Genomic DNA, 24,809 nt, shown 5'->3' on the forward strand with positions numbered 1-24,809 from the left:
CTTTCGAGCCTAGAAAAGCAGTGAAGGGGCAAGCCTTTGCTGACTTTATTGTAGAGATGACTCGTCCTCCTGACTCTCAAGTTCCAGACCAAGTCTGGAAGGTATATGTGGACGGAAGCTCTACTTCAAACGGTTGTGGAGCAGGCGTCGTATGTCAATCTCCAGAGGGCGACAGGTTCGAGTATGCTCTACGCTTCAGTTTCCAGGCTTCAAACAATGAGGCAGAATATGAAGCTTTACTAGCCGGGATCCGCATGTGTAAGGCGGCCGGGGCAAGGAAAATAGACGCCTGTTCTGATTCACAACTGATAGTGAGTCAGTACAATGGCGAATACGAAGCAACACATCCGGCCATGATCAAATATTTACAGGCGGTCCGACAAGCAGTCGGCTCCCTTGAGGATTTCCATCTGATCCAAGTACCGAGATCAGAAAACAACCAGGCAGATGCACTCTCGAAATTAGCATCATCCGCCTCCTCCGATACTCCTCGAACTGTGTTTTGGGAAGTAATGGAGAAGAGAAGCATCGAGGAAAATCCTATTGGAATTCTAGACAGAAGCTCAACCTGGATGGATTCAATCAGGGCATATCTGACAAACGGTACACTGCCGGATGATCCTCAACAGGCGGCATCACTGAAAAAACGAGCCTCCTGTTTTGAAATGATACAGGGGGAACTGCACAAGAGGGGGCACCTTCAACCCTTCTTAAAGTGTGTTACTCCTGAAAAGGGACGAGAGATACTAGATGATCTTCACTCTGGTTTCTGTGCTTCCCATATAGGTGGTAGGATGCTTGCTCAAAGGGCAAGGCGGCAGGGCTACTTTTGGCCTACTTTGGAAGCAGATGCAATGGAGATGGTGAAAAAATGTGACAAGTGCCAAAGGTTTGGCAAATTAATTCACCGTCCGGCTACTGACCTCACTACCATTCACAGCCCACTACCGTTTGCTAAGTGGGGCATGGACATTCTGGGTCCATATACGCCTGCTACAGGCGGCAGAAGGTATATACTTGTTGCCGTTGACTACTTCACTAAATGGGTATAGGCGGAGGCTGTAAAGGGAATCAAGACGAAAGATGTAATTTCATTCATTTGGAAAAACGTCATCACTCGGTTCGGGGTTCCCATGTCTATGGTTTTTGATAATGGTCCCCAATTTGAGACGCCTGTTCTCAAAAGCTGGTTGGGAGACCAAGGAATTGGACATTACTTTGCATCTGTCGGCCGTCCACAAGCAAACGGCCAGGTAGAAGCCTTTAATAAAATCATCTCAGACGGTCTCAAGAAAAAAATTGAACGAGCAGGCGGCCTATGGGCAGATGAACTACCACATGTTCTTTGGGCCATTAGGACGACTGAAAAAGGGGCGACTGGAGAAACTCCATTCCTCCTAACTTATGGTGCAGAAGCTGTTCTTCCAATAGAACACTACGAGCCGACTCTTCGAGTAATGCTATATGACGAAGAGGCAAACTGGGAAGCTATGCGCCTGGCATTAGACTCACTTCCTGAAAAGAGGGGCAATGCTGTTTTGCGCCATGAAATCTACCGCCTGAGAATGACTAGATCATACAACAAAAAAGTGCACAGGCGTCCACTCAAAGTAGGGGACTTTGTACTTAGAAAAATGGAAGCAGTTGGTAGGGCTAACGAGTCTGGCAAACTAACTCCCAACTGGGAAGGACCCTACCGAATCTATGCGGAAGTCAGGGACGGTACCTACCGTCTGGAAACACCAGACGGACAACCGTTGCCTCGAACTTGGAATGTAGATAACCTTAAGAAATATTTCTTTTGAATGATGTAAAGTAAAGAGCTACTTAATAAAGTTGGCACTTACTATTCAATTTTGTATTACGAGGGGCATGCCGTCTGTACCTTTACAGTCGGCTAATCTCCATTGAGTTTCACTCTTTATCTTTACAGGGGCATGCCGTCTGTTCCATTACAGTCGGCTACTCTCCCTCGAGTATTTTACTCACAATACTTAGCTAAAAAGTTTAGGGCCTGGCCGATCCTGTAACTAACAGGCGGCTACCCTTCTTTTACTTAGCACATACGTTCACCATAAACATACCAAGGCCACTGGCCGAATGATCAGACCAGGCGCCTAGTCAACTGATCTAACTTTTAAAAACTAATCCGACCTGTCCCAACATTATAGCAGGCGTCCGGCGGCATCCATTCGGATGAAATTCGTCGCAGAGAGCAGCTCCCTTTTGGGTGGAACATTGTTCTATAAACTAATTACACGGCACCTATACGACTGTCCCAAAGGGCAACCACGTAGCCGTTTTTGAGACAAGGATAACTCTATCACTAACCAAACCAGTGGTAGCAGTTGACATCTGAGTCAGATGACCGCCTGTATTACTTGGGATAAATGCAGGGGGTACCTATTGAGTTAATAGCCAACAAACATTGGCGAATCAAGGGGTCTAGCCGGTCTACGCCGCCTGGTACCTCTACTTCTCAAACAAAAGTGACGGAGACTGAGTAACTCCAAAGTTAACTCATAGTCACTCCTTCAAATTTGGTATGGAACCTAAAAAGTTTGAGTCGTCCGCCTGTTTTATACAAACAAGGGCACTCGAACCCCTATTCCTACTGGATAACCTATTGAGTAAATAGCCAACAAACATTGGTGAATCAAGGGGTCTAGCCGGCCTACGCCGCCTGATACCTTTACTACTCAATCAAGATTGTGACGAAGACTAAGTAACTCCTATGTTAACTTAATAGTCACTCAAACTTAGTACTGAGCCTAAAAGGTACGAGTCGTCCACGGTTAGATGAGAAGGGAACACCTTGGTCCCTCTCTCAGAACTGTCAGCTTGACAGTCGCCTCGTTCCACATCTGGCGCCTGGTCAGATGTTTCGCTAAGGAGTACCCTTTGGGAGGAGCCGTCTGAGTTTGATATTCTAGCAGTCTTTTTTGTTCTGGCCATCACGTTCTGCATAGACACAGATTCAGTCGGACTCTGTATAAAGGGCAAAGATGGGTCCAGAAAAGGGCAGGCGGCACTCCTAGTCCTAGATTCAGCCGTCCCCGGTGACCGGCTGATCACTAACTTAGGGCGTGTCGTGTGCTTCCATGGTGCCATTTCAAAAAATAAAAAGAAAATTAAGAGTAAGAGAACTGAGTTACCTGAACGGATGACAGTTGATGAAGTCCTGAAAGTTCGGGTCAGTCGGCTTGTCAGAACAGGCGGTAGGCAGAAAAAGTCCGAAAATGTCAGATCAGGTTCAGGGGTCCGAATGTTCTCGCAAAAATTCTCAAATGTGAAAATGACCGAAGTCAGCACTTCCTTTTATAGGCAAAATGAGAAGGCGAAGGGTCGCTTCCGAATTCAAATTTGGGCGGGAGAATCTCCCGGCCGTCTGCAAGGTGACACCTGTAACGGGCCGTCGCCTGTCACCGTGCGACACCTGTCACAGGCGACACTTGACCAGTCGCGTGCCACCTGTGAGGGGCAAATGATTAGGGGATTTTTATCCACCAAGCGCCGTTTGACAAGTGGACCAACCAGGTTCCGCCACGCGTCCTCCACGGACCACTTAAGACACGCCACGTGTCCACCCATGCCAAATGGGACAACCGGCCATCAAGGCCCATTTCAGTCTAGAAGCCCGATCGGCCCTAGGTTTACCTTAAACCTAGAGAGTTGCACGCTTCCCAAGGCTATAAATACTCGATTAATCCTCATTAATCAAGGGACGGAATAATTAACGGAACGGAGGAGAAACATTACGGAACACACTAATAACCGGCTGATCTCGCTAGCAAAGCAGATTACCTATATTAAATACTCTCACCTAGAGAGACCTTATTACTTTAATTTCTGTATTGATTACTCCTTAATCAGGTACTAACTTGACCGTTGGAGGCGGAGCTCTCAGGAGTCTCCGTTATTTTGCAGGTACAGGCGTCCGGTTCCAGTCTCGGAATTGTAGCTCTCCCGCAGGACATCAGAAAACCCCAAAACAGCGCTCAATGGCCTTATCTTTTTCAGCAATTTGAGTCTTCAGACTCTACACTTCCAATTCTAGACCAGCAACCTTCTTAGCCTTAACCTTCAGTCCCGACATCTCCTTGTCGTCTCTTTCTTTTATTTTCTTCAAATCATTTAAGGCCCTTTCAGCATTATTGATGATTTCCTGCATGGCACTTTGGCTGGAGGAGGCTTGATGATGCTTCTCCTGATAATAACGGTACATCTCAACGAGCTCTGTACCAGACATGACGGCCTAAAAAAATAAAAAAAATAATAATAATATATATGCACAGTTAGGAATAAGATAAACAGAATAAGTCTATAGCAACGCTATATACCAAGCATAAAAATATGTAAAAGAAAGGTTAGAGTACCTTCATCATGTTGTGCATGTGAGTAGCAGCAAGGGGGCCGATTGGACTAGCAGGTCTGTCCATCGGCAGAGTAAGATTGCTCAAAAGCCGATAACCGAGATTCCCACCTTGCATTGGGTCATCGGTAATCATAGATTCATTCCGGCCGACATCCATGTTGGGTTTCCAACGGTCTCCGGAGTGACCAGGAGGGACAGCGAAACCCTTCAGAACTTCGTCTGGAAACCTTCCAGAGACTCGCTCAATCCATTGGCTGGACTGATAAGTCAAGGCCGGAATGCTTGAATCAGAGCCAACCGTAGTGGGGGAAACTGTGACGGTTGGCTGAAGCGGACGAGGGGACTCGGCAGTAGTGAGATCTTCGATCTCAATCCCCTGAATAACCTTCTTTACACTGGCCTCGGGGCTCTTACTTTTGGTGGTGGGCGGAGTCTTCTCAGACTCCGACTGGTCCTTCTTCTTCCCACCACGCCCTTCAGATTGTCTGGGGCTGGAGATCACAACGGCTCCACCTCGCCGATTGGCCATGGATGTTGTCTTTCTTTTTTTTGCATTGTCATCAGCCATGATCTCAGCTCTTCTTTTGGCACTGATAACTGGAGCACGGCCGCAAACGGTAGCAAGGGTATCGTAGGGGCTTGAAGCTTTAGGACAACGTCTGAGAACCCTTTTCCCGTCAGAAGATAGGCCGAGTTGTCTGTTGTCCAACTTATCAATACCTGAGAGCAAAAATTGAAAATTCAATCAGCCAGGTGCAAACAATTTTGTAAAAAAAAAAAAAAAAACAAAAAAAAAAAAAAACAAAAAAAAACTAAGGAAAGAGGTCGATAAAATAAACAGTACCATAATGGTCAGTCCAACAGAGACCGACACGAGATAACGGCGCGTTGCCCAGAATGTAACTCACATTCGGCACCCACACCTTAGGAACTATGCGGACCTTGCAGTCATCTTCATCAAATTCTGAGACGTCAAAGTGATTGACGGCTCTCTCCTCATGTTTACCAAGATCTCTCTAGGGAATTGAGTCAAAACGAGGATGAGGCTGGAAAAAGGTTCTTCTCAAAGGAAAGTCCTTAGGAACCGACATGAAAAAGAACCTGACTTGCCAACCCTTGCAACTTGTTAGCTTAGGGTGGACGGTATATTTGTGAGGTTGGGTATACAAAGACCACCACCCATCTGACTGACCATCTCTCTTCAGAGTAATCAGTCGTCTAAAAACGTTAAGGGTTAGGGGATAGTTTCGATACAGCATAACCCAGATGGTGGCAATAATGGCCCGAATAGTGGGAGGAGTCACCTGAACTAAACAGACGTTTCAGGCCTTCAGGATTTTTTCCACAAAGGGATGTAAAGGAAAGCGAAGGCCGAAGTATAAATGCTTCATATAGACGGCCACAGAACCTGCCGGACAATCTAATACCGAGGCTCCAAAAGGGGGAATTGACAGCTCATACCCGTCAGGTAAGTTGAAAAATTTCTTAGCACGATGGCAGTAATCTTTTTCAATTGACGTTTTCCTAAAATCGTCATTTATTTTTGCCTTAGCCACTTTTCCATCTCTGGCAAGAGTAATAGGTTGTCGGAATTCAGCTCCGTCAGTTTCAGAGTTATAGCCCTCGTCCAGGTTCTCTTCCTGGATAACCTCTGTCGTCATGTCAACAATGTCTTCCCTGCTCTCATTGTTGATACTACCTTCTTGAGTCTCGTCATCTCCTAAAACCGAATTGACAGTTGAATCATGAACGGGAGATGACGGACCTTCCTGGGGGTTTACAGGGATATTAGCTACTTGTTCTTCTTCAGAAGAACTCACAACTTGACCTTGCCCAGGTCTTTTGCTGGATTCAGCTGCCTTAGCGGCCTCGGCTGCCTTAGCTGCATTGGCGGCCTCAGCAGCCTCACGGGCAGCAGCTCAAGGCTGATAACTGGTACTCTTTACCCTTGGCATGGTGTTTATACCTATATTGCCAACGTTAGTGCCGTATTGATTAAAATAGCGTTTCCCAGCAAAGTTGCGTAAGTGATAACGAACACTAACAGGCTCAACGTCAAGAATTTCAGTATCAGCAGGAATATCAGGATTAGTGGGATAATAGGCACGTTCGCAGTGGGCAATAGACCTATGTAGCATAAAATCACGTTTTTCTTCTTCAGAAGATAACGTCTCAAATGGATAGTCAATATTATCAGAAAGGGAAGATGAATTACCCTGATTACTACCGGTTTCTTTGCCTAGGGATTGCCTAATTAAACGACGCCTAGCGGTACTAAGGTTAGGGAGATTCTCTTTGACACTATCTTCAGACATTTAATTTAAAAAAAATGAGAAAATAAAACAAACATGCAAAATCACGGGTTAGGGAGCGGCAATACTTTCAACGAAAGTCGCTGATACGATGTACTTAAAAAGCGAGAAGTGACGAAGAAGAAAAGCACGCCGAATATACTGAGAAGCGCAGGCCGAAATCGAGAAAAGTAAGAAGAGTAAACCTTTGATTGAAGAACAATTGACACTGAGAGAAAACTTTAGGAAAATCAGAAATAAAATGAAAAATGGCGGAATTTTGATCTTAAAGAAGAAACTGAAAAGTCAGTTGAAGTGAATGGCGGTTCAGAGATCTAACAGCCCTGAATCCACAATCAATTTCAAAAGCAGCGGTAGGATTTGCGACACGTGTACTAATTTTCCCGCTTAAAAAAAAAAAAAAGACCTTGTCTGCTATCGGCACACAAGGTCACTTGAGGGGGAAAAACAGAGTTTTTCGCTCCCATATATTTTGCAATAAGTGGACCTTGTCTGCTATCGGCACACCAGGTCACTTGGGGGGGGAAACGGAGTTTTTCGCTCCCATATATTTTGCAATGAGTGGACCTTGTCTGCTATCGGCACACAAGGTCACTTGGGGGGGAAAACGGAGTTTTTCACTCCCATATATTTTACAATAAGTGGACCTTGTCTGCTATCGGCACACAAGGTCACTTGGGGGGGAAAACAGAGTTTTTCGCTCCCATATATTTTGTAGTAAGTGAACCTTGTCTGCTATCAGCACACAAGGTCACTTGGGGGGAAAAAAAGGAGTCGATAGATTAATGTGTCGAGGAAGTATAAAAGTATAAATTTGGGAGATAACACCAAAGATAATGCAAATGAATACACTATGGGATTATAACACTGTACAAAAGTTGTCCTGAAAATTGCAAAAAAAAAATAATAATAATAAAATAAAATAATAAATAATAAAAATAAATCTTCCCAGCAAAAGAATATAGAGCTTAAAAGAACATAGAAGCAAATCTTCTCAGCAAAAGATTGTTTGAGCATAAGCCAAACGGGTATAACGAACTGCAGCAACGGCAGGGATAGCAATAAAGTTTTGTTGACAGAGTACAAGAAATGTTATCACATGAAACTTCCAAGATGAGGTAAAATTCGAAGAATGAGAAGTGGAACCCAAAGTTTGTTTAGTTAGGTTAGGTTTGTCGGCTACATTAACTGAGAACGATGATGTGTGATCATGCGTCCTCACTTGGGGGGCTAATTGTATGGGATGATATCTAGGTAGGACCAATATCTTGTAAAAGCACGTGATCAAACTCTGAATAATTGTGAAAAGGCAAAAGGCGCCGATATGCACCAAAAAGCAGGCATATCGGCTTGTCGGAATTCGGCACGTGACAACAGAAGCTCGACACTTGGCGCAGGAGGCTTTGCATGGATGAGAGTCACCTGTCAAGTGGATCATTATAAATAGTAGGTAAGACCTCATTTATGAGGGCATTAATGACCCTCTCTCTCTCTCTCTCTACTTTCTCTCTCATATTTATCTTCTTCTCTAGAACACTTTCTGACTTTGTCATCGGAGTGGTTATCCTCGGACCACCCCGGGGTTAGCTAACTTCTTCTCATTGTGTAGGTTCTCGGCTTGCGGATAGGGGTATCAGGATCTCAGGTCCGAGTTCTTGGGAAATCAGATCCAGACGGAAACAATGATGAATTGCATTCTCCTGTATTTTGCTATAATGGATGGTCATGGTATGTTTATATTTGTTATAATTGCATTCTCCTGTATGATGTTTATATTTTCATGATTTCTTAACTATTTACAATTTTAAAGTGTAAATTTAATGCTTATATGTAGCCCTGAAGGCTATGTATAACATTTCTTTTTAAAATGCAAATATGGTTGCTTTCAATCATTCCAATGCAATATAGATAGATACTAGTTCTGAACTTCTGATGAATTCTTACTTTCAATTAGAAGTGGAAAATTTCACTCTAGTGTGACTAAATATGCTTAGTTTCTCTGATTTGTAGTCTTCGACTGTAATATTTCAGGAAATTGGAATTATATCCAAGAGGGGTGGCTGATGATGGTAAATACCTCGCATTATATCTGCGGCTAAACAATAGTTCCGGGCTAACGCACGGTAACAAGCTGTACGTTGAATATTTTCTTTACTTAAAGAATCAACGCCAAGGAGAAGATCACTACAAACACGGTAAATAAGATAACTTTTACTAGCTGCTCTCTACCTGAGAAGACATAATATCTAGTTTCCTGTAAAAAATTCAGCTAGTGTCCTTTGTTTTTTTTTTTTGCAGGGCATAACTGCTGGTTTTCTGCAAGTGAGGACTGTTGGGGCTACCCAGACTTTATTTCTCTGAGTGGTCTACATGATTCTACGAATAGCTACTTAGTAGATGACACTATTATCGTTGAAGTTTCTATTGACAAGATGTTTATGCTGAAAGACATGGAGTAAGAAGCGTTATGGATTTCGAACAAGACACAATTCTGAGAGTTCATTCCTTTGTTAATACTATGTGAAAAGGTTTATTAATGCAATGTGCAATACAACTGATGTTTCTCTTGCTTTATGCCTATGGTAGCATTTTGAATGTTTCAAGGATATCATGTACAACATCCCATGGAACTTGATGCATGTCGCTAAAAATTTTATTTGTTTTGGATTCCTAGTATAATAGTAGTCAACTGGTACAATGAAACAGTTTCAACATTTCTCCCTTTTAAATTGTTCTTAATTCTTTTTGGCAAATAGACAGTGAAATTACAGCATTATTGGTATGCCAAATATAATTTTAAATTTATATGGTGTGACTGTCTGAGTGTGTGACTGATCATGCAAGGCTGGCAAAGGCATAGCACCAGAAATAAAAGACAATACATGTATATATATATATATATACTTCTCAATTGAGAAGTGATACCTAAAGCAATACTCCATTAATCTACAACTCCATCTATTCCATACCTCTCGTGATCTTTAAGATGCATGTTAAATAGTAATACCTTTAAAGCTAGATTAATGGGAGTTGTGGTCAAGGTTTTTGAAGATTTAACCCGAAAATGCAATGGAGTAACTAATTTATGGACACCGGTTATGAGTAGCTTTTTGCGAAACTGGAGCTACTTAAAAGATAATTTGAATGACCCCTTTTGGAAATACGAATCTTATATTAGCTTTCTTTGATTTGAAGATTAGATGTAAGTTAATTCATGATCATCAATCGAATTGTACATATAAGCTGGGGATGCTCTTGGAGGCGAGGAATTGGGGATTCATTTGCACCTAGAAACACGAAGGCTTAAAGGGTAGGATCTTAAAAGATGTTCAATTTCTAAGTTCTAACACAATATAACGTTTCCAATGTTCTGAAACTTAATCATGGTATAAGATATGAATTTGTAACAATGTGAAGAAGTATCAATAAACTTTAGTAGTACGTACTCCGCATTTATTAGTTTAAATGTAAGTCAGTCTCGTTATTAAAAGATTTTCCCTTGTTAATGTATTTGTGAAGCTGTAATGGAGAAGAATGAGGCATTTCGGATAATATAGACTTATGATAATACATGGTCATAAAAATTACTTATGTGGTTTTTTTTTAAAAAAAAAAACAGATAAAGATACATTTACCAATGTGAATTTTTCAATAGAAAAACCATTTAATGTATTCAACTCTAAAGACGGGCTATAAACTAGCAAAATGCAACAGTTGGTCATTTCCGTCCTATAATAATGTTAAGAGGAGTATGAAACATTAGTTTTGAAATTTACATTTTTCATAACTGTGTGAATCAGTGTAAGGAACGTATAGACGTATAGTCATCAAGTCATGTGTAATGAAAAATATTCTACTAGGGAGAAGTGTTCAAGGAATGGAAGAAAAAGAGTCGAGTACAAAAAAAACAAGCTTAAGAAAAACTAGATTTACTAGAAAGTTACAAGTTGGGAAATGATCCACTTTGTAATATACATCTCTCCGTTTCAAACAACAAAGTGAAAATTAAAGGACACACTACCTAGTATATAATGGAATGCACTCCTACATTGTACTTTACATAAATTTTTAGATTGAAGTTGTGCTACTATAATGATCAAGATGGAATAGAAACTCCTCCCTTTGAAACGCAGTGAACCTCTTAGTCTTATAGACAAAGATGGGGGTATGTTTATGAACTTGCACTTTGCGTTCATTTATAATTTTTACTTTTGTTTTATTCAACGAACTTATTGTATATTCTTTGCATCTTTTTTGCAGAAGTTGTGAGACTAATGACAGAAAAACCACCAGCACATTGTATTCTGAAAATTGAATCATTCTCGGTGTTTCAAGATGCATCCATATATAAGTGTAATGAAGCTAGTTTTAAATCGATAGCATTTGGCACGGGGGGCTATACATGGTGAGGGGTACCTTTCAATCTCTTAGCATGCTTTGTAAAGATTAATATTATATATGTGGTTTTTTAATTTGATCATTTGGGGGTGTATGTTAATATTTGCTTCAGGGTTCTGTCTGTTTTTCCTAAAGGGAACAAGCAAGAACACGTAGACGATCACCTCTCAGTTTATGTGACATTGGTTGATAAACTCGCACCTGGTAGCTTTGTCGATGCTGTGCTTCGATTTTACCTTTATGATCAGCTTAGGGATGCCTATCTCTCTGTCTTAGGCTTGGATTCTTGCTTCAATTTAAAGAATTAAACGTGTTCTAATTCGTTTTGTTCAAATGCACAATATGTTATCACGTAATTTTTGATAATAAGCTAGTGTATGTGGAGACAATCTTAGGAAAACACGCTTTCATCTTAAGATTACGAACTTTTATTTCGGTGCTTAATAAGTGGATGTTAAATTGTTAATTATGAAGCAGATGCAAGAGAGAAGCGATTCCATTATTTGAAAAATACATGGGGAGTCTCTAAATTTCTTCCCATTTCTACTTTCAATGATCCGGAAAATGGATTTTTGGTGGATGATTACTGTGTATTTGGTGCTGAGGTTTTTGTCCTCAAAAACCAGGCCAAGATATCTACTATGTCGATTCCGGAAGAAGATTGTGTCAGGAGCTATACCTGGAGAATTAAGAATTTTACATTGACGACTGCTCCAACAAATTTGTATTCTCCTGTATTCTAGTTAAATGGACGGTCTTGGTATGTATTTATTGTTTCCTTTCACTCATTTTAAACAATCTTGCATTTTAAAATACTGAGAAAAGTTTTAACAACAATGCACAAGTAGTGTTGTTGTTTTTTTTTTTTATCAGATACAATATTCAATCTATGAATCTAACTTAAGTTTATTGACATTTTATCATTTAAGTCTGTCATTTCTATCTGTACTATAAGACATATTAGATCAAGACTCAAGAGTACTTTAGAACTTCAATTCTTTGATTCATCATCTCTGTATTTTTGCCAGGAGGTTGGATTTATATCCAAAAGGAATTTGTAATATGAATGGAGAATACCTCTTATTGTATCTGCAGCTAGACAGTAGCTCAGGGCTAAATTACGGCAACAAACTGTATGTTGAATATTTTCTTAAGCTCAAAAACCAGCGCGAAGGAGAAAACCACCAGAAACTCTGTAAGATCACTTAACTATAATCCTCTACCTGCAGACATATTGTCTAATTTATGTTAACTTTTTAGCTTGTGTCCTTAAATACTTAATCTGGTTTCTTTATTATATATGTTGCAGGTTATCAATGGTTTTCTGCAAGTGAAAACAGATGTGGCTCTTCAGCCTTTCTGTCTATCAATGATCTACTTTATTCTTCAAAGGGCTACTTAGTAAGCAACACTTTGATTGTTGAAGTTTGTGTTGAGAAGATGTTTTTGCTGAAGGATTAGAGTTTGACAAATGGAAGTAAGGATGTTAGAGATATGAGATCAAATAATATCGGAAAATATATGTGTGAGTGTTATGGAACAATTCCGCGAGTTCCATGTTCAGTTGTTCTTAATACTACTTCATACTACGTATGTCACAAGGTTTAATAGTGCTAGGTGTATGGTGTATCGGTATGGTAGCAAACATTTTGAATGTTCCAAGCAAATCATGTACAACATTCCATGGAATTTGACGTAGGATTTTCAAGCGGTTCTTCAAAATCTTAGTAGTCTACTCGTACTTTTTTTTTGAAGTAGTTTCAACATTTTTCCTTTTTTTTTTAAGCGAATAGACCGTTTATTTATAATGTTTGATGAGATTAGGTTCTTAGTCATCCACTTAATTAATAGAAAAAGAGTCAAGAATCAATCAAAGAATACTTTCTCAATTTTTTCTTATTGTATTACAATTTAACCGATACATAAAATTTATTTTAAAGAATTGATACATAATTTTAAGCAATAATTTTAAGAGGTAAGTGGTTAATTAAAGTGTTAAAAAAATATACGGTATAAGATAGTTGAATAGTTTCTAATAGTTTATTGAAAAATAACAGATATAAAAGAATAATAATTTAACATGTTTTGTCCAAATTAATTTATTTTAATTAAACATTTAATAAGTTTTTCTGTAAATAACTAGCCTTTTGGCCCGTTCAATGAACGGGTTGTAGCTACATTTAATAAGTTTGCTTATTTGTGTTGTATGTGTCGGTGATTTTTTGTAATAATTTACTTAATTTTCTTACTTAAAATTTGCAAGTTAGGAATACATAAAGATTTTAACATTAAATAATTTGTTATTTTAACTATTACATTAAAAGGGGTATAAAGAGGAGTACAACTTTTTTTATAGTGAAAATGGAACACTCCATTTTCTTACTCAAATTTGTAAGTTAGGAATGCATAAAGACTTTAACATTCAATAACATTTTTTTATCTTTTACTTTAAAAGAGAGTATAAAGAAGAAATATTAATGGATGTGTTATGTGGCATATGGGTGAATTATGATGACATGTGGCATATAGGTGATTGTGGTTTGTCTTTTTAAATACTAAGTATAGATAGATTTGACTACTGACCAATAAAATATACTCCTTCCGTCCCTAAATTACATTCTACCTTTCTATTTTTGGTATTCCAAAATACAACATACTCCTTCCGTCCCTAAATTACATTCTTCCTTCTAATTTTGGTATTCCAAAATTATATTCCTCCTTTCTATTTTTGGAAAGTTTTTTTTTAGTAAATCAACTCACTTTTTCTGTTTTATATTTAATGCTTTCTCACTCATCCTTACCTAATCTCACTTATAATTCTTGTGCCAAATTACAATGAATGTGATTAGTTAAAAATTTTCAATTAGGAGCATGTAATTGGTCCTTTTTTTTTTGCAAAGGATTGATGACATGTCATGAGTAATAACTAATCTATCTTTGTACTTCCCATTGCATTATCTAATTATTGTTATTTGTCTTATTTTATACGTATAAATTTCCAAAGAGGAATGTAATTTAGGGACGGAGGGAGTACAAAAGATAAATTGTTTATTCCTATAGTCACGTAAGTGGGAGATTAAAGTTCCATCCAATTAAGCGAGCTTGGTCGAGATATATAGTGTGTACAGTGTACCTCCTCCTCAACTTCCAAATCTCGCCATCTACTTCTGCTCAGAGGTGTTAAAAGCACACTAGATTCGAGCTGAGTCGAAAAATATCCAATTTAGATTTGGACTCGCGTGGATATAATAATTTAGTACTATGACTTAACTTTTAAAATTGACTCGGCCCGATACGATCATTCGAATTGACACCCATACTTGTGCCTAATATGGAGTAGTACGTAGACTGATAGGATATTCTCTTACATCCCTGTAACTTTGGACTCTCAAGTGTTAGGTGTGGGCGTGTGACGTTCACAATACGTTTTATTTATCTTATCTGAACTTTTCTGATCTAATATGATTTTTACATTTAATTATATTTTGGGTGTGTTCTGTTCATCTTATTTTAGGTGTGATAAGTTCAGATAAGTTCAGTTAAATTTTGATAAGTCAAGATAAGTTCAGTTCTGGTTTAATAAGTTATAATAAGGGTTACCCAAGTACAAGTTACAACTAAATTAAGTTTTAATAAGATCTAATAAATTAAGATAAGTTATCAATTAGATGTTTGTGTAGTGGTGATTGGAACTACACTTGGTGGGGAGGACCTGTGTTTGATCTCTGCAACAACAATTGAGAGGGGGCTGGAACTTAACCACCCAGAATTGATCCCCAAATCCAGATTAGTCCAAAGGGTGAATTGGGTCATGAAAAAAAAAGTATATTATGTAGTTTTCATAAGTTTTTTTTTTACTCGCAAATTCATAATTATTGAATTACAGACATGCTTCGTTTAAGAATCTATATCTATACTTAGGGCTTGTTCTCTTACGTTGAAATTCAGTTCAGTTCAGCTGAGTTCAATTCAGTTCAGTTCAGCTGAGTTCAATTCAGTTCAGTTCAATTCAGTTCAGTCCAGTTCAGTTCAATTCAGTTCAGTTCAGTTCAGTTCAATTCATCTCCTAATTTCCTTCTCTTATAAAATATTCATTTCAATTGAGTTCAGTTCAGTTCAGTTTAGCTGAGTTCAGTTCAGTTCAGTTCAGTCAATGAGAACAGACCCTTATATATTAAAAAGCGTTCTTAAAAGAGAATACGTATATAAGAAGAGTTGAACTCAAGACCAACAATAACATTTAACGTAGGTAGTAGTTGATTTAAATAAGTTAATTGATTTTTTTTATTTTTATTTATTTTTTTTTATTATTTTTTTTTTGCGAATGGGTGTTTTAGTATACTATTTGTTTCCTTTTTTTTTTTTTTTTTTTGTTTAAAGAGCCACAAGGACAGGGGTGAGAATTGATCCCAGGATCAACTGAAACCGGGAGGAAAACTCTAACCACTTGAGCTATCACTCACTCTCGAAAAATGTTATGATTGAGTTTAACAACTAAAAATTGTTTATAACAAGACTTAAACTCAAAACCAACAAGTACAAACTAACAAACTGGAACATTGCCCCGGACAACACACTAAATAAAAATTTAAAAAAAATGAACAGGTTTCTAAAAATATTAAGACCAGATATTGAACAATTCAAAAAAAAAAAAAGTAAAAGAGTGTTGCAGACTAAAAATAGTGATGCTACCATTTTGACATATGCTACTTACTACGTTGGCGTTAGTTAGAAGTATCTATCCAACCCAACTACTTAAACTAGTCATTTCAGACGAAAATACCCTCACTGGAAACAGCTATTTGACAGCGACATCCGAATTTTCAAAGATCAAACTTTCAACTTCTACAAGGGTAATGTTGTAAATTCAGTATAGATCTTAAGTAGCCAACAAATGTTCGAGTCCACCAAACAAGCGAGTTCCACCGACAGGGCATTTTGGTCTTTTGGGCTTTATTATTGCTAGACTCTACCGACACTCTACAATTTTAACAAGTACAGACTGTCCTCCTACATTTTTTATTTTCCATAAACATGGAAAATACAAGTACTGTACTACGTATCACAAATTGCATTCATCTTATTATCTTTTTTAATACTCCATAGGATTATCACGTTTACATTCTCATCTAGACATGTAGTCATGTCTAAATAAATTACAGACTACTTTCCAAATATAATAATAATAATAATAATAATAATAATTAAAGACTACAAATATGTAGTAATACACTAATACTTCGTTTTACAAGTAAAAGTTTTATAGAGTACTACTGTACTAGTTTTGTTACAAAATAATCTGAACACTGAATATTGCATAAAATTTTAGAACAATTATGGTGATGCGTAGATTATTGATATATACGTAGCATGTATATTTTGTAACAAAACAATTACGTGAATTACAATTTTATACAATACTTGATATAGGATCGAATCTCATTATATATTATTTAATAATTTATAATATTTGGTAAAATGAATTAATTCTTAGTATTACACTATTATGGAGTATAGCTTTTAACTTTTTTTTTTTTTTTTTTTTTTTTTTTTTTTTAAGGAGAGTATAGCTTTTAACTTGTTAAGATAGAAAAAACTAGAAGTTGAACTTGTGACCTTTATAAACAAAACTACACCGACAAATACCTGATTTCAGCCTTAAAAATCACTCAAGTCAAAATACAATTAAGTAATGATATTGCATTATTACAATCATAATTGATTTAAGTAATGCAATTAGGAGCACACACATTAAACTAATATAAGCCCACTTAATAGAGAAAGTGTTGTGTACTTGAGAAGAGTAGGGGAGGAGAGAGAAAATCAAAAGGGAGGCGAAGAAACAGGGGATATCGATATGATTTGATATTACCCTTTTCATTTGCTTGGGTTTCTTACAAATTGAGCAAATAACCATTTCAGATCTCCCCAAAATACCCCTCACCCACTAAAATCTGCTTCATTTTGGGTTGAATTTGCTCAGAATTTCATAGCTTAACAATGGAGGCTGGTGGTATGGTGGCTGGATCTTACAATAGGAATGAACTTGTTAGGATTCGGCATGATAGTACTGATAGTGGGGTGAGTTTTCTTAGTCAAAATTTAATCTTGATTTGATCTGTTCAAGATTTTGCATCTTTGTAATTTTTTATTATTATAAAAGTAATTTAGATTTACATTTCTGTTTTTATTATAATTATTAGATCTATGCTGATTGATTGAATCAATGGTTTGATCTGTTTTGATTATTGAAGGTTGTGAATTGTTTATTGGTGATTCAGATTAATTGATAATTGATGTAATAGTGAGTTTATGATGTCTGAAATTGACCGAAATTGAAATTAATTAGTGTTTTTGAGGAGTGATACTGTAGTAATTTACTGTTCATAGCTCAATTCTGATTTCTGATCATGGGATCAAATGAGCTAGATTTTAGGTACTTAGGTTTCAACTTCAATGAAGTGATTTTGGTTGTTTATACTGATAATTCTTGAAAGTAATTGGGCAGTTTGAGTGGGATTTGTGCTTTAATCGATTGTTGTGTGTGACTTCGTGCTGCAGTGAGTGATTAGAGTTCTGATGCTTGATTGTTCGGGTTAATTAGATGGTTGTTGTGTGTGATTTCGTGCTGCAGCAAGTGATCAGAGTTCTGATGCTTAATTGTTCGGGTTAATTAGATGATAATCTTCGTCGTGGGATCGTGGATTATAAATTTCAATCATGATTATGTCAATTACAATTGGATTAGAAAGTTGATGTCTTTATCTAAATAGCTTTGTATTACTAAGAATTAATGAGTGTCATATAAGATGGTGTAGATTGAAAATATTGTTTTGAATCGGAGCAGGATGCATGTTGAAAGATTTGTTTGAGATTGTTTCCATTGCAAATGTGTCATTATATTCTGTTGTCTAGTCAATTATTTCAATTTCTAGCTGTTGATGTGAGCCTTGTGCATTGTGATCAGCAGTCTCCTTTGTAATTTATAGCCATTTGACGAGTGTTGGTTTTTTTATTTTGTGTAAATTGCAGTCCAAACCTTTGAAGAATTTGGACGGCCAAATCTGTCAGATCTGTGGGGATACTGTGGGAGTTACTTCAAATGGTGGTGTCTTTGTTGCTTGCAACGAATGTGCTTTTCCAGTTTGTAGGCCTTGTTATGAGTATGAAAGAAAAGATGGAAATCAGTGTTGCCCCCAGTGCAAGACTCGATACAAGAGACAAAAAGGTTTGCTTGTTTTAGCTTCTATGCTTTATATCTTTCTGACTATCACTAATTCTTCATTTGTTTTATCAAACTCTGCCTGTTTAGCACTGGAGAATAATTGTTAACATGAGTTTTGCATCAGGGAGTCCTCGAGTGGAAGGAGATGATGAGGAGGATGATGTTGATGATTTGGAGAATGAATTCAATTATACTAGGGGAACCAGCAAGGCTAGAAATGAATGGCAGGGAGAAGATGTAGACCTCTCCTCATCTTCTAGGCATGGATCTCAGCCAATTCCTCTCCTTACCAATGGTCAAGTGGTAATTGCTGCAATTTCTATTCAAGCTCTTTTCTATTTTAATTATTGGATAAGGCTTGTTATGTGAGTCTTGCAAATTATCGTTTGGTTTCCAACTGGTCTGTATTTATTGCTATACAGTGGTTGGGAAATAAGCTCGTATTAGTCTTCCGAATGAGGCACCTTGGAATTACGTCTGAAAGCATACCTTTTTAACGAGAAGCTTTAATATACTGCTCTATGAGAAATTAGTGATTCTTTGCTAGAAATTGATGGTGCAAATATTTAGTTTGATAATTGCTATGTGCAGTTACTTATTAGCTACTGCATACTTTTCAATGTTATTCTGGTAAATATGGGGTTTCAGTGACTTTTGATGTTTCACTGTCGGGTGATGTGATATCTCTATGGTGATTCTCTTTTTGACTTGTAAGTAGTTTGGACCAAATTTTAAATTATATATATTCTATTTAATATGTTACTTGTTTCTGAATATATATGAGATTATCCTTTTGATTACCATCAGCCCTAGGACCTTTTTCTATTCATATTGGATGTGCTCGACAATGTACTTATAGAGTATCTCCACGCTAGTTATCTGTTGGGTGAATTGTGGTTACTGTTTATGGCTGGAAAACTAGCTGTTTACTGAATTCAATTTTGTTTTTGTCTCAGGTTTCTGGGGAGATCCCGAGTGCCACACCTGACAATCAATCTGTGAGAAGCACATCAGGTCCTATAGGTCCTGAGAAGCGTGGTAACCACTCACTTCCTTACATTGATCCATCCCAACCAGGTAATCTTTGTTACTCATACTGCTGTATTGGTAATTTGGTACAAATGTCAGTATTTTTCATTTTGTATGTTATTGATGCTAATGCCTTAAATTTTGTTGTGACAGTTCCTGTGAGAATTGTGGACCCTTCAAAGGACTTGAATTCATATGGGCTTGGTAGTGTGGACTGGAAGGAAAGAGTTGAAAGTTGGAAACTCAAGCAGGAGAAAAATATGACTCACATGGGGAATCGATATTCAGAAGGAAAAGGAGGTGGTGACATGGAAGGCTCTGGTTCAAATGGTGAAGAACTCCAGATGTGAGCATCTTTCCTGTGCTTTTCTGCTCTCTTTTTTATTTTTATTTTTATCTTTTTTGGGGGCGGGGAGGGGAGGGGGCTGGTTTTGAGGTTTGCATTAAAATGTTTTCCTGAGATCCCATGTGCTCTAATTTTATGCTCTACTTACACCAAATGATGACAAAGGCTTGGTCTTAGATCATGCTTGTCCTGAGTTGGAACATGGAATATGAAACCTTATTTTTTCTTTTGCAGGGCTGATGATGTGCGTCAACCAATGAGTCGCATTGTCCCTATCCCTTCATCGCATCTCACTCCTTATCGAGCTGTGATTGTTCTTCGGCTGATCATCTTAGCCTTCTTCTTGCAATATCGTATAACCCATCCTGTGAAGGATGCATATCCTCTGTGGCTCACATCAGTTATCTGTGAGATCTGGTTCGCAATGTCATGGATTTTGGATCAGTTTCCAAAATGGTATCCTATCAACCGTGAGACATACCTTGACAGGCTTGCATTCAGGTCAGTTTGCATTGCTATCTTTCTCCTGTATGTGTTGTTGTTGTCGTCACTTGTGAACATTTTGAAATATTTATCTTTATTGATTTTTGGATTGGCAAATTATTGTTATTTTTGTGGTCATTAGGACAAGACTGATCTTGAAAATTATGCGTACTTTGCTAGGCATGACCGCGAAGGAGAGCCATCACAGTTAGCTCCTATTGATGTGTTTGTCAGTACTGTGGATCCTCTGAAAGAGCCGCCTATCATTACAGCTAACACTGTGCTGTCCATTCTAGCAGTGGACTACCCAGTCGACAAAGTTTCTTGCTACGTTTCAGATGATGGGTCTGCTATGCTGACATTTGAAGGTCTTTCTGAGACTGCTGAGTTTGCCAGGAAATGGGTTCCATTCTGTAAGAAGTTCAATATTGAGCCAAGGGCTCCAGAATTTTACTTTCAACAGAAGATCGATTACTTAAAAGACAAAATTCAGCCATCTTTTGTCAAGGAGCGTAGATCAATGAAGGTAACAATCATATATTTTGTGTTATTTAAGATTTTGTCTAGTACTCAGTTGAGGCTCGGGTTGTACTGTTGGGTCATGGGCTTAGTCTAAAAGATACTGCTTTGTAAACCAGCCCATTTAAAGCCCAGACTAGTTGGTTTGACCTTTTTGAGCATTTTTTTTTTTAATTGATAATACTCTATAAAATAAGCCTGCTTTCGGCTAGTGCTCCAAGCCTTCCCACTGCTTGTTAGGTTTTGAAATGGCCTACTGTCCATCACTGATCAATCTCTGGAGAGTAATGATTGTTGCCCTTTTAAATGCAGAGGGAGTATGAAGAATTTAAGGTCCGCATCAACGCCCTTGTTGCAAAAGCACAGAAGGTGCCTGAAGAAGGATGGACAATGCAAGATGGAACAGCCTGGCCTGGAAATAACCCCAGGGACCATCCAGGAATGATTCAGGTAAAATCATTATTTTTTAGTTACTGTACTTTAATCTCTCGTTTATTTGCTTGCCTTCATGATCTAACACTCCTTGGTTTTACAGGTGTTTTTAGGCCATAGTGGAGGCCTTGACATGGATGGAAATGAACTGCCGCGTTTAGTCTATGTTTCCCGTGAGAAGAGACCTGGTTTCCAACATCACAAGAAAGCTGGTGCCATGAATGCTTTGGTTCGTATACGCTTCAATCTTCCCACCTTTTTTTTTTTAAAATAATGTGCAGTATTTACTCTTTATTACTCATGTATTATTTGACACATTCATCACATTTGATGTGGATTTCTAAACTTTAATTCTGTGATGCCTGATGTCTTAGCTTGCATTTGTCCTTGTCATATGTGCTTGATCATTATTTTTGGAAAAGTTATAATTTCTCTATTATTAGCGACTATTTGAGTTAAACCTAAAGTTTTACTGGATTCTGCAGATTCGTGTTTCTGCAGTACTGACCAATGGCGCATATATGTTGAATGTCGATTGTGATCACTACTTCAACAACAGCAAATGTCTTAAAGAAGCCATGTGTTTCATGATGGATCCTGCTCTTGGGAAGAAAGTCTGCTATGTGCAATTCCCTCAAAGATTTGATGGCATAGATTTGCACGATCGATATGCTAACAGAAATATAGTGTTTTTTGATGTATGTATCCATTCTCTAATACTGAAAATATTGTTGTAGACCTGTCTCCTAGTTGTTTCAAATATTGAATAATTTTTGTCCTTGTATTTTGCAGATCAATATGAAAGGGCAGGACGGCATCCAAGGGCCAGTGTATGTGGGTACTGGATGTTGTTTCAACAGACAAGCACTCTATGGGTATGATCCAGTGTTAAGTGAAGAGGATTTGGAACCAAATTTCATCATCAAAAACTGTTTTGGATCAAGAAAGAAGGGGAAGAGTGGTAACAAAAAGTACACGGATAAGAAGAGGGGACCCAAAAGAAGTGAATCTTCCATACCAATTTTCAACATGGAAGACATCGAAGAGGGTGTTGAAGGTAAATATATATATGCATTTTTTTTGCTCTCTATTGCCGTTACTCTTTTAGTGTTGTGCTTGTGGCTAAATAGTAAGAGCTAAAGAGTAAACATTATTGTTGGATGGTGCTATTGCTTTTGTGGTCTAAAGAGGTAAATAATTCACTGATTTCTTGTTGGACAGGCTATGAGGATGAGAAGTCTCTGCTTATGTCTCAGAAGAGATTAGAGAAGCGATTTGGTCAGTCACCAGTGTTCATTGCAGCCACCTTCATGGAAATGGGAGGCATTCCTCCTACAACAAATCCTGCAACACTGCTGAAAGAAGCCATCCATGTTATTAGTTGTGGATACGAGGACAAATCAGAATGGGGTAAAGAGGTGAGCAAAGTAGAAACCTTCATTGCAATAGGAAAAAATTTGAAAATTTACGCATTTCAGGAAATCTGTCTATAACAGCCCCTTGTTATACCAATATTCACAGAACTACCCCTTGTCGTGGTTTATCCACCTTAATTTATTTTCCTCACTCTTTGACGCTATAAGATTAAGATCCCACAAACTGTTTATTTTGTTAAAATTAAAAGGTGGTGTATTTTTAATCCCCAGTTGTTTTGTAAGATCATCTTTGTCATTCACTCATTTGGCGGACAAAGGACTATTTTGTTAAATTTGACATGATTTTTCTACATGAGCAATGTCATTGTGGAAAGTTTTTTTTTTTTTTTTAAATAAATGAAAAGCTTATGTCGCGTAATAATGTTTATTATCCAGATTGGGTGGATTTATGGTTCCGTCACAGAAGATATTTTGACTGGATTTAAGATGCATGCTCGTGGCTGGATTTCTATCTACTGCATGCCTACCAGACCAGCCTTTAAGGGTTCTGCTCCCCTCAATCTTTCTGATCGTTTGAATCAAGTACTTCGATGGGCTCTGGGGTCTATTGAGATTATGCTTAGTAGACATTGTCCTGTATGGTACGGTTACAAGGGGAGGTTGAGATTCTTGGAGAGATTGGCATACATCAACACTGTCGTCTATCCACTGACGTCTATTCCACTTATCGCCTACTGTATTTTGCCTGCTATCTGTCTTTTAACAAATAAATTTATCATTCCCACGGTAAGTATTGTTTCCACTTTTTGGACTAAATAAATTGGAGTTCTGTCAATAAATATATGAAGTAGAACATGTCAAAATGTTTACTTAGTCTTTTAAATGTTGATTCTGAAATAATTTCTTGTGTCTTCTTACAGCTAAGCAACTTTGCTAGTGTGTTGTTTATCATGCTTTTTATGTCCATTGCTGCTACCGGTATTCTTGAGCTTAGATGGAGTGGAGTTTCCATCGAAGACTGGTGGAGAAACGAGCAGTTCTGGGTTATTGGAGGCACATCAGCCCATCTGTTTGCCGTCTTCCAGGGTTTGCTGAAGGTGCTCGCCGGTATTGATACCAACTTTACTGTTACTTCCAAGGCAGCCGATGAAGATGGTGATTTTGCTGAACTTTACATATTTAAATGGACATCACTTCTCATTCCTCCCACCACCGTCCTGATTGTGAACTTGGTTGGTGTTGTGGCGGGTGTTTCTTATGCCATCAACAGTGGTTACCAATCATGGGGTCCTCTCTTTGGGAAACTCTTCTTCTCCTTCTGGGTGATTGCCCATTTGTATCCCTTCCTCAAGGGTCTCTTGGGTCGTCAAAACAGGACACCTACCATTGTTATCGTTTGGTCCGTTCTTCTTGCTTCCATCTTCTCCTTGCTCTGGGTTCGGATCAATCCATTCACCACTGATGCCGAGAAGGCTGCTGCTGGTAATCAATGTGGTATTAATTGCTAGATTGCCTTCTAAGTTATAAGGTTCACTAGGCAACCGCTTTTTGGTTCAAAATCTCAGCTTTTGTGTAAATACCAAGTCATATGCCGGACCTTCGGATTAAAGCACGAAAAGACGTGACAATGTTGTTCCTTGTGCTAGTTAAAAGGAAATCAAAGGGACCAAAGTGCATCTTTGTTTAGTAGCTTCACGATGTTTTAGTGTAGCTCTGAGTTGATTGTATTTTTTGATAGTCAGTGACACTTTGGTCTTACAACAGTTACAAGTGCATCTGTGAGACTGTGAAAGTGAAATTCATGTCTCAGTTTGTTGTTATTTATGTACGATTAGCTTTAATTTTTTTTTTCTTTTCATTTTATTTATGATTTGTAAAGAAAACATACTTAAAATGTACTATTCTTTTTGAACCATTATTATATAATACGTACATGTTCGCACGTATTTGTGCATCAAATGATCGTATATTCTACTATTTGTATTAGTGAAACAAGTCTTGGATGATCATATTAAAAACAAAACAAACTTTTTTTTTTTTTTTTCCAATCATGATGATTGTACCTCAAATGTATAATTGTCCTATTTAATTAAATTTACAATTACCTCAATACATAATAAAAAATCATACACAGAGTATTTTGTACTCGTATTTGTTATAGATCATGTTACTTATTTTCAAAGAAAAAAGTTATTTTTTTTCTTTAAAAAAAAAATGCATGAGTTGAGTATTGGGGTTTTGGAGGATTCTCGTGAAAACGACTCTACAATTATATACTACGTATTAGATTTGTAAGAAAAACCCTTTTCAAACA

The 24,809-nt window shown here is 37.8% G+C and overlaps 2 protein-coding genes across 2 annotated transcripts; both read left to right on the forward strand.

Annotated features, from left to right (window-relative positions):
- Window positions 1-8,402: 8,402 nt before the first annotated feature.
- Window positions 8,403-12,546, forward strand: LOC110722991. The gene is made up of 6 exons (XM_021902263.1): window positions 8,403-8,415; window positions 10,948-11,092; window positions 11,198-11,289; window positions 11,563-11,819; window positions 12,181-12,280; window positions 12,395-12,546. The coding sequence occupies exons 1-6, from the start codon at window positions 8,403-8,405 to the stop codon at window positions 12,544-12,546; spliced, it is 759 nt and encodes a 252-aa protein (XP_021757955.1).
- Window positions 12,547-17,085: 4,539 nt separating this feature from the next.
- On the forward strand, window positions 17,086-24,454 carry LOC110723165 (cellulose synthase A catalytic subunit 1 [UDP-forming]-like). Its single transcript, XM_021902490.1, has 14 exons — window positions 17,086-17,166; window positions 18,118-18,313; window positions 18,435-18,613; window positions 19,267-19,387; window positions 19,493-19,685; window positions 19,920-20,186; window positions 20,349-20,694; window positions 21,000-21,137; window positions 21,223-21,348; window positions 21,605-21,817; window positions 21,912-22,176; window positions 22,341-22,537; window positions 22,931-23,281; window positions 23,416-24,454. The coding sequence occupies exons 1-14, from the start codon at window positions 17,086-17,088 to the stop codon at window positions 24,001-24,003; spliced, it is 3,261 nt and encodes a 1,086-aa protein (XP_021758182.1). The 3' UTR covers window positions 24,004-24,454.
- The last annotated feature ends 355 nt before the right edge of the window (window positions 24,455-24,809 follow it).

This window comes from Chenopodium quinoa, unplaced genomic scaffold, assembly GCF_001683475.1.
Source record: "Chenopodium quinoa cultivar QQ74 unplaced genomic scaffold, ASM168347v1, whole genome shotgun sequence".
NCBI lineage: Eukaryota > Viridiplantae > Streptophyta > Magnoliopsida > Caryophyllales > Amaranthaceae > Chenopodium > Chenopodium quinoa.

Bases quoted from the DNA above. Each gene is read 5' to 3' on its own strand.
- LOC110723165 (XM_021902490.1), top strand. From the start codon at position 17,086: ATGGAGGCTGGTGGTATGGTGGCTGGATCTTACAATAGGAATGAACTT. The intron at 19,388-19,492 runs GTAATCTTTGTT...TTGTTGTGACAG, and splicing joins CATTGATCCATCCCAACCAG to TTCCTGTGAGAATTGTGGAC. The intron at 21,138-21,222 runs GTAAAATCATTA...TTGGTTTTACAG, and splicing joins ACCATCCAGGAATGATTCAG to GTGTTTTTAGGCCATAGTGG.
- LOC110722991 (XM_021902263.1), top strand. The intron at 11,093-11,197 runs GTGAGGGGTACC...TATTTGCTTCAG, and splicing joins GGCACGGGGGGCTATACATG to GGTTCTGTCTGTTTTTCCTA. The intron at 11,290-11,562 runs GTAGCTTTGTCG...ATTATGAAGCAG, and splicing joins GGTTGATAAACTCGCACCTG to ATGCAAGAGAGAAGCGATTC.